This window comes from Phyllostomus hastatus, unplaced genomic scaffold (genome assembly GCF_019186645.2).
Source record: "Phyllostomus hastatus isolate PE091 unplaced genomic scaffold, TTU_PhHast_1.1 phas_scaffold_501, whole genome shotgun sequence".
NCBI lineage: Eukaryota > Metazoa > Chordata > Mammalia > Chiroptera > Phyllostomidae > Phyllostomus > Phyllostomus hastatus.
The window spans coordinates 50,391,745-50,408,939 of NW_025334033.1; the positions used below are offsets into that span (position 1 = coordinate 50,391,745).

The 17,195-nt window shown below is 42.4% G+C and overlaps 1 protein-coding gene across 11 annotated transcripts in view; it reads right to left on the bottom strand.

Annotated features, from left to right (window-relative positions):
* ENTPD5 (ectonucleoside triphosphate diphosphohydrolase 5 (inactive)) overlaps positions 1 to 17,195 on the bottom strand; it is a 39,933-nt gene that overhangs the window by 16,309 nt on the left and 6,429 nt on the right. For 3 of the 11 annotated variants that reach the window (XM_045822059.1, XM_045822061.1, XM_045822060.1), the window contains exons 3-5: positions 9,188 to 9,260; positions 823 to 1,108; positions 99 to 178 (exon numbers count right to left, since the gene is read on the bottom strand). In XM_045822059.1, coding sequence (XP_045678015.1) covers positions 99 to 178; positions 823 to 1,045 — 303 coding nt within the window. In that variant the 5' untranslated portion in view covers positions 1,046 to 1,108; positions 9,188 to 9,260. Of the gene's footprint in view, positions 1 to 98; positions 179 to 822; positions 1,109 to 9,187; positions 9,261 to 10,698; positions 10,854 to 15,773; positions 15,897 to 17,195 lie in introns of those variants that run through there. The other 8 variants (XM_045822056.1, XM_045822057.1, XM_045822055.1 and 5 more) reach the window with 6 other exon arrangements.

Consider the following 17,195-nt stretch of genomic DNA (forward strand, 5'->3'; position numbering starts at 1 on the left):
AGTAGTGAACAGCATGAGATATTTAACAACAGTGGTGTGGCGAAGTTATCAAGGTACTGAGAACCTAGACATCTAATTGTAATTGTATAAACACTTACCTGTTTAGGTTGATCTACAAAAGCAGAAAGGCCTGGCTTCACAGAATCAAAAATTTCTCCTTCCAGAACTGGAAGTTGTCCTATTTTGTCCACAGATTAAAACAGAAGAGAGACGGCTGGTTACCAAAAGTGAGGCTGCTTCTGATCCTGGGCTCTGTCATATGACCTGCTAGGACCGACCTGCTACTCCCCGGGCTATTCCAGGTACTCCCGCCTCTGAGGACAGGGTTGTGGGAGTCCTGAGTGGGAGGACAGCACCCCTCTGTCATTTCCCTGGTGGCCACCTACTTCCTACTCCTTTCCCGAGGCCCTACATGTAACCCGAAGAGAGAACACTGGAAATTCAGAAAAAGATTCATCTTCAGGGTCCCTTCCTCCCCTTCTCCAAGGATGGTAGTGATCCTTCTCTCAAGACTACTCCCAATATCCTCAGTACTCTGCACCCTGAAGTACCAGCCACCTTTAGGGAAAAGGAAAGACAAATTACAGCTCTACTTCTTAGACACATGGGTTTCAAACCACAGGCAGCCCAGATCTCTTAATTTCACACTGAATGGAACCATATGTACTCAATTACATTCCAAAATGTCCTCTGAAGAAAGACATTCAGCAGCTAAAGATTCTGTAATTCACATCACACACCCTCAGCATATTTGTTTCTGGGAGGAGATGCAAGAGTATGTATGGGCTTATCAACTCTGATGAGGGTGCCAGTTTTACTGACCTGGTATCTTCTGCACAAAGGTGTAAACATGAATTCGTGTTCCAGTGCTGCCCGCATCAAACATAATTCCATACAAGGTGCTGGCACTGACATTGACAGGGCACATGGAAGACAGGAAGACACCTTCAAACCAAGTCTGCTGGTCTCCGTGGAAGACAGTGCTGCAGACACAGGACGCCACCAGCGTGAAGAAGGCTGCCCCCCGGGAAGTGGCCATTCTCATCCCAAGTTGCGGTGAGTCTGGGCTTTTGTTGCAGAAGCAGTGCTGCTCAAACACCTGCAGTGGCTTACAGGACAAAGACACACAAGGTCAGATCCACTTGCCTTTTTGTTTCCACTTGTAAACATTGTAGAAATCCCACCCCTTTCTCTAAGGTGCTCCTTCTGTTTCTGATAACCAGCACAACAAGCTAGACCAGGGCTCTTATCACCTTTTCTGAATGCTATCTGGTTGCAAAAGGAAATTGGGATTTAAAATATATTTTCCCATGCTCTGTTTTTTTTAAAACAAGATTTTATTTATTTATTTACTTTTAGATAGAGGGGAAGGGAGGGAGAAAGAGAGGGAGAGAAACATCCATGTCTGAGGGAAATATTGATTAGCTGTCTGTCCCACACCCGGAACCGGGGAGCCTGGCCCGTGCCCAATCCAGGCATGTGCCCTAACCAGGAGTCGAACTGGCAACTTTTCAGTTAGCAGGACAATGCTCAACCCACTGAGTCACGCCAGTCAGGGCTCACACTGTGCTTTTCATTGTAGGGTGGATCTCACCTATTCAAAGGCTCTCTTTGCCACCCTGCTCCTATTATTGAGTCTAATTTCTTTTTTTTTTCTTGAGGTTTTATTTATTTATTTAGACAGAAGGGGAGGGAGGGAAACATCAACGTGTGGCTGCCTCTCGCACACCCCCCACTGGGGACCTGGCCTGGAACCCAGGCATGAGCCCTGACTGGGAATTGAACCAACGACCCTTTGGTTTACAGGCCAGTGCTCAATCCACTGAGCCACACCAGCCAGGGCTGAGTCTAATTCTCATCTTTCCATGTTGACAATTTGTCTTTAGATCATATATTAAACCCCTCTCACCCATCTCCCTCTTTCTTCTTTTTGATATAATAGGAGCTTCAATTTCTGAGTTAGAGTTATTTACAGACTTCAAAATCAGGTCCCTGAACTGCTACTTGTGACCAACAATATTGCCAATGGCTTGCACATACCACATTTTATGGAAATAATCAACTTAATTTAAAAACACTTAAATAGGCCATTATGGTTTTTAAACATCCTTCACAGGTTTCAGGCCATGTACCACCATAGGAACTTCGGGCAGATGGGCAAATTAAGACAGAGAGGTTCAATGACTTTCTCAAAGTCATACAGCAGGTCAGTGGTGAGATGTATATCAGAGAACAGTCTTCTCTCTTGCCAATTTTCCTTTCTTTTTCCTTTTCATGTCCTTTCCTTTTCCGATTCAGAATTGCCTCCTTTGTGGCAAGCTACTGCCTATATTTCCTTATTTTTTAAAGTCAACATCCAATCATTATTTTATTTATCTATTTACTTATTTAATCCTCATCCAAGGACATGATTAGAGAGGGGAAGAGAGGGAGAGAGAGAGGGAGAAACATCCATGTGAGAGAAACATTGATTGGTTGTCTACTGTATGCACCCTGACCAGGGATCGAACCTGCAATCTAGGTAAGTGCCCTGACCAGGAATCAAACCCCGTGACCTTCTGTTTACAGGATAACATTCCACCCAACTGAGCTACACTGGCCAGGGCTACATATGGCCTCTATTTCTTTATGTGTCCTTAGCAAAGGCATAAAACTTAGCACTAGTGTTCAGCATTATCTGTTTTGAATTTGTGTATTTTGATAGGTTGGATACAAATGATGATGAAAACCTAGAGTAAGGTGACATGGGAAAATGTCTCCTGGATAGGCTGTATTTTCTCCTGGTATTAATAAAGAATGCTATATATACCCTTGAATATTTAAGGCTTCCTTAATTCCCCTTATGTACTTTGCTCAAAACAGTTACTAAAAATCATTTTTAATTTTTCAATTACAGTTGACATACAATATTATATTAGTTTCAGGTATACAGCCCAGTGATTAGACTTTATGTTACCTAGAAATCTTGTATCTATGTGACATGATAATTATTAGAATATTATTGACTATTAGAATATTACTGACTATATTCCCTATGTTGTACTTTACATCCCCATGACTATTCTGTAGCAACTAATTTATACTTTTTAAAAAAGATTTATTTATTTATTTTTAGAGAGGAGAAGGGAAGGAGAAAGAGAGGGAGAGAAACATCAACGTGTGGTTGCCCCTCGCACACCCCCAACTGGGGATTTAGCCCACAACCCAGGCAATGTGCCCTGACTGGGAATAGAACCAGCAACCCTTTGGTTCACAGGCCCACACTCAATCCACTGAGCTACACCAGCCAGGGCCAGTTTATACTTCTTACTCCTTTCAGCCTTTACACACCTCTCTCCAACCTAACTCCCATCTGGCAACCGTCAAAATGTTCTCTGTATCTATGAGTCCATTTCTGTTCTGCTTTTTCCTTTGTTTTTTTAGATTCAATTGTTGATGAATATGTATTTTTACTATTTTATTATTTATATTTTCATCTCTTTTTTTTCTTCTTAAAAAGACTCTTGAACATTTCATGTAATGCTGATATGATGTTAATGAACTCCTTTAGCTTTTTCTTGTCTGGGAAGCTCTTTACCTGTCCTTCAATTCTAAATGATAGCTTTTCTGGGTAATCTTGGTTGTAGGTCCTTTCTTTTCATCACGTTGAGTATTTCTTGCCAATTCCTTCTGTTCTGCACAGTTTCTGATGAGAAATCAGCTAACAGTCTTTGGGAGTTCCCTTGTAGGTAACTACCATATTTTTGGACTATAAGAAGCACTGCCTCACCCCCAAATTTGGGAGGAATAATGGTTGTTAATGCTGCTGTTGAGTTCTGTTTACATTTACATTGGTGAAATATTATGTTATTAAATATTTTAATACATTTTTTGCTTCAAAAAATTTTTTTCCAATTTTCCTCCTCTAAAACCTAGGTGCATCTTATGGTCCAAAAAATTACGATGATTGCTTTTCTCTTGATGCTTTTAAGATTCTTTTGTCTTTAACCTTTTGAATTTTAATTGATGTGTCTTGGTGTGGGCCTTCTTGGGTTCCTCTTGTTTGATACTATAGTTCCTGAACCTGCATGTCTATCTCCTTTACCAGGTAAGAAGTTTTCTGTCATTATTTTTTCAAATAGGTTTTCAATTTCTTGCTCTGTGTCCTCCTTCTGGCACTCCTGTGATTACAATGTTGATATACTTGAAGTGGTCCTGGATGTTCCTTACATTATCATTTTTGGAGGGGATTGGGTTCTTTTTGCTTTTCTGATTGGGTGTTTTTTGCTTCCTTATATTCCAAATCTCTGATTTGATCCTCTGGTTCATTTATTCCACTGTTTATTCTCTGTATTTTTCACTTAAGGTATTCTTCATTTCTGACTGGTTCTTTTTTATGTTTTCTATATCCATTTTTATGTTTCCTATACTTTTGTTGAAGTTCTAAGTCACTGAGCATACTTACAACTAGTGTTTTGAAGTCTGCATCTAGTGGATTGCTTGTCTCCATTTGTTTAATTTTTAAAAAATTCTATTTTATGGGTCATGCTATTAAAGTTGTCCCAATTTTTCCCCCTTTGCCTCCCTCCACCCAGCATCCCTCAGGCAATCTAAGCACCATTGTTCACCTCCATGGGTCACGTGTGTAAGTTCTTTGGTTGCTCCATTTCCTGTACTGTACTTTACATCCCCCTGGCTACTCTGTAACTACCTACTTGTACTTAATCCCTTCACCTCTTCACCCGTTCCCCCACAACCCCTCCCATCTGACAACCCCCCACAGCCCCATGGACCCTCCCATCTGGCAACAAAATGCTGCCAATATCCACAATTCTGTTTCTGTTCTTGTTTTCTTAGTTGGTTTTTAAGGTTCAACTGTTGATAGATATGTATTTATTGGCATTTTACTGTTCCTAGTTTCAATCATCTTTTTTTTTTTAAGATTTTATTTCTTCTTAGAGAGAGGGGAAGGGAGTGAGAAAGAGAGGGAGAGAAACATCAATGTGTGGTTGCCTTTCACATGGCCCCCACTGGGAATCGAACTGGTGACCCTTTGGTTCACAGCCCGCGCTCAATCCACTGAGCTACACCAGCTAGGGCCATCTTCTTTTTCTTAAATAAGTCCCTTTAACATTTCACATAACAACAGTTTGGTGATGATGAACTCCTTTAGTTTTTTCCTTATCTGGGAAGCTCTTTATCTGCCCTTCAATTCTAAATGCTGAGTAGAGCAACCTATGCTGTAGGTACCTGCTTTTCATGATTTTGAATATTTCTTGCCAGTCCCTTCTGCCTGCAAAGTTTCTTTTCAGAAATCAGCTGACAGTCTTATGGGAACTCCCTTGTAGGTAACCAACTGCTTTTCTCTTGCTGTGTTTAAGATTATCTCTTTATCTTTGATCTGTGGCATTTTAATGATGATGTGTCTTGCAGTAGTCCTCTTTCCATCCATCTTGTTTGGGACTCTCTGTGCTCCCAGGACTTACATGTCTATTTCCTTCAACAAATTAGGGAAGGTTTCTTTGTGTTTTTTTTTTCCAAATAGATTTCCAATTTCTTGCTCTTTCTCTTCTCCTTCTGGCACCCCTATGAAGTGAATGTTGGAATGCTTGAAGTTATCCCAGAGGATGCTTACACTACCCTCATTTTTTTGGATTCTTTTTTCTTGTTGTTCTGATTGGTTGTTTTTTGCTTCCTGTATTTCAAATCATTGATTTGATTTTGGCTTCATCCACTCTACTGTTGTTCCCTGTAAATTGTTTTTTACTTTAATTAGTGTATCCCTCGTTTCTGAGTAGATCTTTTTTATGCTGTTGAGATCCTCATTAAGTTCCTTGAGCATCCTTATAACCAGTGTTTTGAACTCTGCATCTGATAGATTACTTATTTCTGTTTTGTTTAGTTCTTTTCTGGAGTGCTGCTCTTTCATTTGGGCCATATTTCTTTGTCTTATTTTGGCAGCCTCCCTGTGTTTGTTTCTATATATCAGGTAGAGCTGCTATGACTCCCTGTCTTGGTAGAGTGTGGCCTATTGTAGTGGGTGTCCTGTAGGGTCCAGTGGCACAGTATCCCCTGTCACCCAAGCTGGGTACTCAAGGTACACCCTTTGTGCAGGCTGAGCACACCCTCCTCTTTCAGTTGAGCCTTGATTGCTGTTGCCAGGTCAATGGGAGGCATTTACCCAGGCTGGTTAGCTGCAAGGACTGGATGTGTCCACTGACCAACAACCTCCACCCTCTGTGGAGGATCAGCTGAGCAGTGGTATAGTGGTGGTGCTCTGACGTGGTCTGTAGCTGTCCACTGGGTATATAGGTTGTGGGGTTTCCTACGTGGTGCAGGCCAAGGTCAGTCCTCACCTGTGTTCTGCCCAGGATCACCCTGCCTGAGCTATAATGCAATCTGAGATGGCTACCTGTGCTGGGCTTGGGATTCCCAGGAGAAGCCAAGCTACGACTCTAGGGTGGCTGCTATTAGTGCTGGTGCCCGCTGGGGCCACTTAGCAAGAAGTACAGAGGCTGGGAGCTCACTGAGGTCAGCTGTTGCTTGTATCATAGGATTTAGGAAGTTGCCAGGCATGAGCCAAGACCAGCCATTCATTTAGAAAAGTCATGGTTAACTGTTTGGGTTGGGCCCATGAGTTGGGTGGGATGGAGTCTCAGGGGATCTCCCAGATGTGACACACAGTTAGCCATGTTGATGCAATCTCAGATATGGACCCTCGCCTGCTAGCTCTGTGGCTCTGTCATGAGAGGGCACAGAAAAGGGATGACGGCCTCTGCCTTCCTTTCTGTCTGGGAGAAAGCTGTCCCCCAGCTCCCAACTTGATGCCAGACACTTCAGTTCTTCCCTGTGCGCCACTGGTACCTCTCAAGCTGCTATCTCAGCGCTGGAGCTCAAAGGGAGTGAGTAAGTCTGTGTGTGGATTCCTTAAGGGAAACTGCTTGGGACTCCAGAAGTTTCTACCACAGACTCAACCCCTGCTGGTTTTTGTACCCAGAAGTTATGGGGCTTATCCTCCTGGCACTGGAACCCTGGGTTGGGGGGCCTGGTGTGGGGCTGGGACTCCTTGCTCCCAAGATATCCCTCCCAAATTTTTACCCACTACACGTGGATATAGGACCAGCCCATTCCACTTCTCTGCCCCATCTACTAGTCTGGATGGATGTGAGTCCTTTAATTCCACAGCTGTCAGACTTCAACTTGATTTATGACAGTACTGAGTGATGGCTGTTCTGTATTTTAGATGTGATTTTTGACATGGTTGTGCGAGGCAGTGAGCCATGTTTACCTATGCTGCCATCTTGACTGGAACTCAAGTTTAGTTCTTTTCTTTCCTTTGGGACACGTTTCTTTGTCTCCTCATTTTGGCTGCCTTCCTGTGTTTGTTTTTGTGTATTATGTAGAACTGCTACATCACCTAGGCTTGTTAGAGTAGCCTTACATAGTAGGTGTTCTGTAGGGTCGAGTGGCACAGCCTCCCCATTCTCCATGTATGGACAACACACACCTTCCTGTTGTAGTTGAGCCTTGATTGCTGCTGGCACATCAATGGGAAGGATTTACATACCCAGGCTGATCGGCTACAAGGACTGGCTGTGATCACCAACCACCATGGATGATCAGCTGTCCAGGGGTCCACCCCACAGAGCAAGACTTACTTTGGCAGGGCTCTGGTGCCCGCTGAGTCCACCCTGGGAGTGTATTGCATATGGAGGTGGTTCAGTGGTACTTCAATGTGGTCTGAAGTTGTCCACTGGGACAACTGGGTGTGCTGGCTCTGAGTCCTCCCAGGAGGTACAGGTCAAGGTCAAACCACTGCCTGTGTTCTGCCCAGGCCACCCAGCATGCACTGCAAAGCAATGTGCAGACAGCTGCTGCTTGTGCTGAGCTTGGATGTGCCCCCAGTGAGACCAAGCTGAGAACCAAGGCCAGTTGCTGCTAGTGCCAGGCTTGGGGCCTCTAGTGAGAGGCACGGGGCACACTGAGGACAGACACTGCTTGTTTGAGAGACTTTAGGAAAATCTGAAGCATGAGCCAAGACAGGCCACTTGCACAGAAACAGCTTGGGTGGGCCCACAAGTTGGGTGGCACATGGTCTCAAGGAATTGTCAATGTGGTGTAAACAGTGTGAGCCAGGTTGATGGAAAGTCAGATCTGGTATGCAGCTACCAGCTCTTTTGAGGAAGGGGAGCTCATAAAAGGAATAATGGCCTTTGCCAGCACTTTTGTCTGGCAGAAACCTGTCTCCCTAGGTCTCTCCATGATCCAGACAATTCAGTTCCTCCCCATATGTCCCTGGTTCCTTTCAAGCTACTGCCCAGTGCAGCAGCTCAGACGGAGTAAGTCCGAGCATGCCCCCTTCATCCAAAGTCCTCCATCTCACTCAGCCACAATCCCCACTCATTTTTATAGACAGAAGTTATGGGAACTTCTCTTCCCAGCACTGGAACACTGGGCCGGAGGGCCTGGTGTGGGGCTGGGACCCCTCACTCCTTGCGGAGAGAGGGTCATCCTTTGTAGCCGAGCTATCCCTCCCTATATTAATCTATCACATGTGGGTGTGGAACCAGCCCATTCTGCATCTCACCCCTCCTACCAGTCTCAATATGGCTGCTTCTTTAAATTCCTAGTTGTAGGACTTCCACCCAGTTAGATTTCAGGTGCTTTTATATGATGGCTGTTCTATAGTTTAGTTGTAATTTTGATGTGCCAAAACAGTTTTGGGGGGAGTCTTCTGATACAGCTTTCATCTCTGGACTTCACCTTGTGCAAGCCATAGTTACTGGTTACATAAGATCTAATTCCAAAGTCCTCATTTCCTAGTCTCCTTATCACTAAGAAAATACTCAGTGTATTTGGAGTACTGATTGAGGATTTTCAACCATTCATAACTTTGTTGACCTCCTAGGGTTTCTTTTCATCAAAATGCATTGCTCTCCCATAGGTGACATATCACAAAAATAAAAGCAAATTAAAATTGCATTTGGAATTCAAAACTATTTAAAATAGAATTGTTTTGAGGTACTACAAAGGCAGAGTTAGAATTATCACTTTGAGTGCTATTTGAGGCTGAAATTCTGTTTTGAAGTTAAGAATGAGAACTATTGGTTAGGAAAGGAAAATTTCTAGAATCTTACACATAGGTAACTTCATCCCAGGAAATCAACCACTGAAACCAGGACGGCTGCCTGGCCAGATTCATACTCACATCTCAAATTACTCCCTCTGGCTGATTCTTCTCTTACAACAAATGGGCTGGTCATGCAGATCAATCTAAATAACTGAAAACGAAAACCACCTTTAAGATTCTCTGAACATTAACACATGATTTGCTACTATATTTAACACTAACTCTTGTCTCAGGGTGCCTAAGATCCTTGCCTTCTTCAGAGCTCCAACCATGTTCAACACTTGGTCCCTCTTCTCCCCCAAGAGGTGTACTCTCCAGTCATCAACCCGCCTACCGCTCTGTGACTGATGCCACAGCAGCTTCTTCAGGGCTCATTCACGCTTTGTCTATAATTGTGGTTTCTGAAAAAACCTCACCAGCTTCTATTTCCATTAAGCAAACATTTGTTTTGATAAAAAAAAAAGATTTCAAAGGGAAAAAATGCATCCTAGGTATCCATTTCATGGAGTGAAAACCACAGTCATTCCAGTTGTTCAGTGTAAAACTAAACAGATTTTAAAGGAAGCAAAGGATGAACACATAAAATGCCCCTTTTGCTCTCAACCCCCACCTCCTAACACCACTTCTAATCTCACTTTTCTTTAAGATCAGCTACTTTAAGTATGGTATTAGGCTTACAGTTTAGTTTATAGCATGGCGTCCTGTTTACATGACACCAGCCTGCACAGCTTGCTCATTCACTTCGTTAGTCTTTGCTCACATGCCATTTGATTCTCAGTGAGGCCTTCCTTGTTCACTCTGTTGAAAACTGCAGCCTACCTAGTCACATACACATCTTCCACCTTCCTCCCCTGTTACATTTCTCCATGGCACTTCTTACTTGCTAATGCACTATACAATTTACTATTTTTTTCCAAACTCTCTGCTCCCCATCCTCCACCCCTTTCCCAATGTGAGGTACACAAGGGCAGGAATTTTTATCCATTTTGTTCACTGATGCGCTCCTGGTGCTGAAACATAGAACTAGCACTCAGTAGGTGTTGAATAAATACTCTGAAGGAACGAACAGGGAGCTAACAGCTCAGGTACTGAATCTCACTCATTTAACAAGAATGTAATAGCTGACTTCTTTCCAAAGGAAGAAGAGCTACCCATTGGAAGATTAATGTTCCAAAACTTCCAAGGAAAGATTGTTTTACCAAATGTGTCAATTATATAAAAAGTTCTACATGCTGCTCAAAATAATGTACACAGATTTACTTTGTATAAACTGCAGAGAATATACAGCAGTATATTTAAATCCATTACTTTCTGAATTGTTCTTCTCGATATTTTTTGCTATCTCCTATTCACCCCCAACAAAGGCCCGTCTTCAATTCCTTTCATTGAGACGTTCGTGCCAGCCAGTGTTTGTCACTGTGCACATCTCCCACTACGGCCTCTTCCAGCATATCTTTGTCTCTGTAGTAAACACTCTTCCCCCTACTCAGCATCCCCAGAACTTCACATTCTAGGCTCCCACCTTCCTTGTCACCCAGAGCCTGAGAGACCACAGTGCCATAGGACCTGTGCCCCAGCTAGGTGCTCACCTGCTCGAGTTTGTTCCCTGTGAGTCCTTGCTTTCACCGTTGTTTGCCTTTTGCTCTTTGCTCCTCTTTCAGCCCTTCTGAGTCAAGCTCATGAACAGCATTCACCTTTGTGCTAGTTCACAACTCTGTGGCATTTTAACTCACTGCCTTCTTTATCCTTCACTCCTCCCTTATATACTTTTTTTCTGGGTACACAAATAGCGTGGTTCATCTGTTTTTATGGCAGTTAAGTGCTAACCAGTAGATGATTGCCTACAGGGCAGAAGTTGCTCAGAAATTGAATTCTGCATTATTTTTACACAGGAAATTAATTGCCTACTAATTAGTGTTTTACTGTATTATTTAATAATGTTATGTTTACAATTGCAATATGTAACTATATAACAGTGTTATTAATTCCCTACTAGCTCATGTTTTTATATTAGCCCAACAGGAGAGAAGTTAATAGTACTCCTTGATGGCTTCCATCCTTGAAATTAGAAAGCTGGGCATTGAATTGTCTAATTAATAAGCAATTACTAAGTGTCTAATATACAACAGACACTGGGCTCACTTCTAGATACAAAAGAAGAATCCGATAGAGGCCCATTTGTTGGGGAGACTTCAGCTTACTAGAAGGAACAGACAAGTAAACTAACAGCTACAATGTATTGTGCTAAGTTCTCTGACAGAAATAGGCACATGGTGTGACAGAAATGGACATAAAGGGCAAGTAACTCATCTTAGAAGGAGAAGGATGGAGGTGGAAGGGAGTGGTAGATTTCTTAAGGGGTAAGAGGCCTAAGCTGAGTCCTGAAACAAAGGCAAAAATTAATTCTTGTCACCGGTGAAGTGACACAAAAAGAGTTCTGAGAATTTAAGTATTAAAAGAGTTCAGTATGGCTGGAATATAAAGGTGTACCAGAATAAAGAGGGTAGGTTGGGAAAGGATGGTTCTGGAGGCACTGAAACGGAATTCAAAATGAGTGCACTTACTTTTCTTGTATGTATAATTTCATGGTGACACCTGTTATTTTATGTCTTTTTCCTCCCTAAGCATATGTCTGTATCGGTTGACTTAAATAAAATGACACAGTACTTCCCAGCAGTGGAAAATAATGAAATGGGAAAGGTGACTAGAAAGTCTAAAAACAGTGAAATGTAAAGGTACCCACTGCCAATTCTTCTGAGCTCCACAGCAAAGCTGACTTTAACAGAGTTAAAAATTAAACACAAAGCAAGTTTAAAATGTAACCAGAATGAAATTTTTAAACAATAAGCAGAACTATGGGAATGGATTACTCAAGCCACCTAGAGCATAAGTTAGCCAAGCCAAGCAAAACCAAGGTAGGTCTAATGAGGTGTGTCTGGGATAGATTTCAGCACAGTGAGCAATGACTCACTTTGGGCATATAACATGGGACCTTCATACCCAACAACAATGGCCAGAGCCTTGGAACATCTTGCTATCTACCTGAAGCATGTCTAAGGTGAAAGTACGTGGTATCTTTTGTATTTATCAAGCCAGGTACTGAACCTGGAACATATTAGACATCAGTACGTGTGTCTTGAATGGACTTGGTACAATTGGACTAGTGGTATCTGCAGGAGCACTGGGGCAGAGAGTACCCCCCTTCCCCATGTCTTTCTATGGCTATGTATCATGCCCTCAAATCCCCATTACCCTCCAGACCAACCCATGGATAGGAGTGCTATTCTATTGCAGGAAGCCTATTTATTCACATAATAATTCATTAACTTAGCCATTCCAGAACTTATCAGTTGCCTAATGCTACTCACGAGTAGAGCACACAATGATGAGTCATCTTAGACCTGCCCTTTAAGAGACTAAACAGGAAAAATAAAACACATGTTGAGTAATTACCTCTGTAAAATTAAAATGTGACAAGTAGCAGTTATCATGTTCTCAGACTTGGAAGCAGGGAGAGATTACCTCCAGCTGGATGACCGGAGAATGCTTTATAAAAGAGGTGGCATTTGAGGAGGGTCCTAAGGAGGGGAATTGGGATGGGAGAGGAGTGCTTTTCAGTAGAAAGAAACAGTATGACTGTAACTGGTATGGCTCAGTAGATTGGGGGCTGGCCTGTAAACCGAAAGGTCACAGGTTTGATTCCCAGTCAGGGCACATGCCTGGGTTGCAAGCCAGACTCCCAGCTGGGGTGTGCAAGAGGCAACCAATCAATGCATCTCTCACACATCGATATTTCTCTCCCTCTCTTTCTCCCTCCCTTCCCCTCTCTATAAAAATAAATAAGTAAAATTTTTTAAAAACAGTATGAATCAAGACATGGATAAAAAGAAGGGGGAGTTGGGGGGCCCTGGGAATAGTGAACAGAGTTTGCCTAACTATAGTAGGAAATAAAGTTGGGAAGGTCGGTGCCCTAACTAAAGAGTCCGGTACTGCATGTTTTAAAAATTCTTGTGGCATACCAGTGTGACTCTTGTGAGACACAGGTTGAAGATCACTGAATTAATGAATACCTATCTAGTCATATTGTTTTAGGAGAAACTGTAATTTTATTTTTCTGAATCTATTAGTTCTACAGTTAAACTGAAGTTCTTTAACTACTTTCAAATTGTTAAATTTGTGATAAACTTTAAAAAAATCTACAGGATATAAAGGATTCTAAACATTGTTTACATTGTCCAAATTCTTTTCTATTCATTACACCAATAAATATTTTAGGAGGCTGTATATTAGTTATCTACCATTGCACAACAAATAACCTGAAAATTTAGTACTTAAGACAATAAACATTTATTATCTCACAACTTCTTATAGCTCCGGAATTTGGGAGTGGCTTTATTGGACAATTCTGGCTCAGTGTCTCTTAAGATACTGCACTCATCTGAAGGCTTCATGGAGGCTGAGGTCCCACCTCCAAGAGGGCTCACTCAGTGGTTGGCAAGCTGATGGCTGGATGTTGAAAGGAAGCCTCAGCTGCTTCTCATGCAAACTCTCCATAGGGCCTTGAGCATCTTCACAACATGGTGGCTAGCTTCCTCCAGAGTGGACAATCCAAGAGAGAGCAAGATAGAAGAGGCAATTTTTTAAAAAATTTTTATTTATTTATTTTTAGAGAGAGGGGAAGGGAGGAAGAAAGAGAGGGGGAGAAACATCAGTGTGTGGCTGCTTCTCGAGCACCCCCTACTGGGGACCTGGCCTGAAACCCAGGCATGTGCCCTGACTGGGAACAGAACTGGTGACCCTTCGATTCTCAGGCCAGCAGTCAATCCACTAAGCCATACCAGCCAGGACAGGAGCAATTTTTTTAAGACTTGGCCTTGCCTATACACTATTATTCCCTCCATATTCCATTGGTCATATAGACCAACTCTGATGAAATACATGAAGGGAATACACCAGGGTATGAAAATTATTAAGTGAGGATCATTGGGGCCCTCTTGGAGACTGGCCTACTCTAGGTTATACACAGTATCTGTATATTTTGTAATTAGCTTTCTTTGCAGTTTACATATGTGCTATTAACACTACTTACATACTTCTTACTTTAGAAAGTATGTGTTACTGCAAAGATATTAACTCTTAAAAATTAAAAACAATATGGAATTTTAACTTCTCTGAAAGTAACATCTCATCACTTGAAACCCTCCATTTTTTTCTGTTAGTCTCAATGTGTTACTTAATGGAAAGAATTATTAAGATCAGAAAAACTACAACTCATGCAATGTCCTATTTGTTCCTGTGTGTGAAAATGAATTTAAATACTTCAGATTAAAGTAAAATATATTTAGGAAGGAATAAGAATATGAATCATTATTTCCATAATAAACCTAACAGTGAAATTAAATACTAAATTAAGATAGAGTGAAAATATTTGTATAAACTGAATAACAACTTCCTTCATGCTACAAAACACAGGGAAAAAAGTGTCCAATCATACAATGGTAGCAACAATACTTAGGTACTGAAGAAATATTTAGTAGAAAGAGACAAGACTGACAACTGGCACGGATTTGAATTCTGAGTACTGATACTCAGAAAACATCTTTAGACATGTGAGTTTATATACTATAAAGAGTTTATATACTCAGGAAGAGAAAGTCAAACTTACCTCTGCAACATAAATCTGAAAATTATACATTCAAGAGAGAATATGAGCAAGGTTATAAATTCTAACTATAGAGCAAACATTTTTTTTAAGACAGGTCTTCTTACATTTTGTTGACTACAACTTAAACACTTCTCCAGGGGACTTCTAGTCAAGATAGCAGAGCAGGTAAATGCTGTGCTTGCCTCCTCCCACGACCACATAAAAATTACAACTAAACTACAGAACAACCATCATTGAGAACCACCTGAAACTAGCTGAACAGAAGTCCTATAATTAAGGGATATACAGAAGAAGTCACACCAAGACTGACTGACAGGAGGGACACGATGCAAAATGGCTTGGTCCCACACCCACACAGGCAGATAAAAATCAGGAGGAATATCTCGGCTGCGGAAGTCCCCCCTGAGGAGGAAGGGATCCCAGCCCCACACCAGGACCTCCAGCTCAGGGTTCCAGGGCTGGGAAGAGGAGTCCCCATCACCTCTGGCTGTGAAAACCAGTGGGAATCATGGCTGAGTGAGATGGAGGACTTCTAGAGTCCCAAGCATTCCTCTTAAAGGGCCTACACGTGGATTTACTAGCTAATGAACTCACTCACTCTGAGCTCCAGCACTGAGACAGCTCAAGAAGCACCAGGGACATACTTGGTCAAACTTAATTTTCTGTCTTCAGGGTAAGGTCTAAAGCATTAGCTTTCTCCCAGATAGAAGTGCTGGCAGAGGCCATTGTTGCTCCTTTGTTGAGCCCACCCCCAATCTAGCCTGTAGGTGCAGACAGGCGCCAAGTCTGAGTCTCCATCAACATGGCTAACACTGTCTGCCCCACCCTGGTAATTCCCTGAGGGCGCCACATCACCAAACTGGTGCACCTACCCAAGTGGCTTCCAGTGGCTCTTCCATACAAACAGCCTGGCTTGGCTCATGCTTTGTACTCTGCTAAAATCTCTCAAAGGTTCACAAACCCCAAACAAGCAGCATCTGGCCTGAGCATGCCCCATACCTCTTGCTAAGTAGTCTGAAACACAGCACGAGTGGCAGCCGGCCTCAGTTCACAGCTTAGCCTCTCCCAGGCACCTCCGAATCCAGCACAAGTGGCAACCATCTGAGGATCACTTTGTAGTTCATACCAGGTAATTCTGGGCAGGGCACAGGCAGCAGTTGACCTTGTTCTGTACAAGAGCCCCTCCCAAAAGTCACCAGAACCAACACACCCAGTGGCCAGCTTGAGACCATACTAGAGCACCACTGAACCACCTCTATAAATGACACACCCAAAGGGTGGACTTGGCAGGGACCAGAGCCTGGTTAGCGCGAATCCTGCTCTGTGGGGTCCGTCCCTGCACAACAGCTCCTCCACTGTAGTCACAGCTGGTCTTTCAGCCTGAAGATCAATGTCTCCCAATGACACGCCAATAGCAGTCAAAGCTCAACAACAATAGGAGCGCACACACAACCCACACAAGGCATACCCATGGAGCACCAGCTCAGCAGACCAGGGAGGCTGCACCACACAGGGCACCTACCACATAAGGCCACTCTACCAAGACCGGGAGATGTAGCAGCTCTGCCTAATACATAGAAACAAACACAGAGAAGTTGCCAAAATAAAGAGACAAAACACATATGTCCCAAATTAAAGAAAAGAACAGAACTCCAGAGAAAGAACTAAACAAAATGGAGACAAGCAATTCTACCAGATGCAGAATTCAAAACATTTGTTATAAGAATGCTCAGTGAATTTAGGGGAAGAGTAGATGAACTCAGAGCTTCAACAAAGAGAAAAGAAACATAAAAATGGAGATAGAAAACATAAAAATGCACTGGTCAGAAGCAAAGAATACATTAGAGGGAATCAATAGAGGATTAGATGGAGCAGAGAATTGGCAATTAGGAAGATAAAGTAGTGGAAAACACTTAATTAGAACAGCAAAAAGAAAAAAGAAGCCAAAAATATGAGGATAATTTAAGGGGCCTCTTGAACAACATAAAGCATCCCAACATTCACATCATAGGGGTACCAGAAGGAAAAGAGAGAGTGTGAGGAATTGAAAATGTATTTGAAAAAATAATGACTGAAAACTTCCCTAACCTGCCAAAGGAAAGCAACAAGTCCAGGAAGCTCAGAGAGTTTCAAATAAAATGAACCCAAAGAGGCCTGCACCAAGACACATCATAATTAAAATGCTGAAGGTTAAAGACAGGGAATCTTAAAAGCAGCAAAACAATGAGGCCCTGGCTGGGTAGCTCAGTTGGTTAGAGCATCATCTCCATATGCCCCAGTTGTAGGTTTGATCCCCAGGCAGGGCACATACAATGAATTGAACACCAAATTGGCGCTTCTTTCTTTCTCTCCCTCTTTCTCCATTCCTCTATTTCTCTCTCCCTTCCTTTCTCTCTCTAAAATCAGTAAGTAAAAATTAAA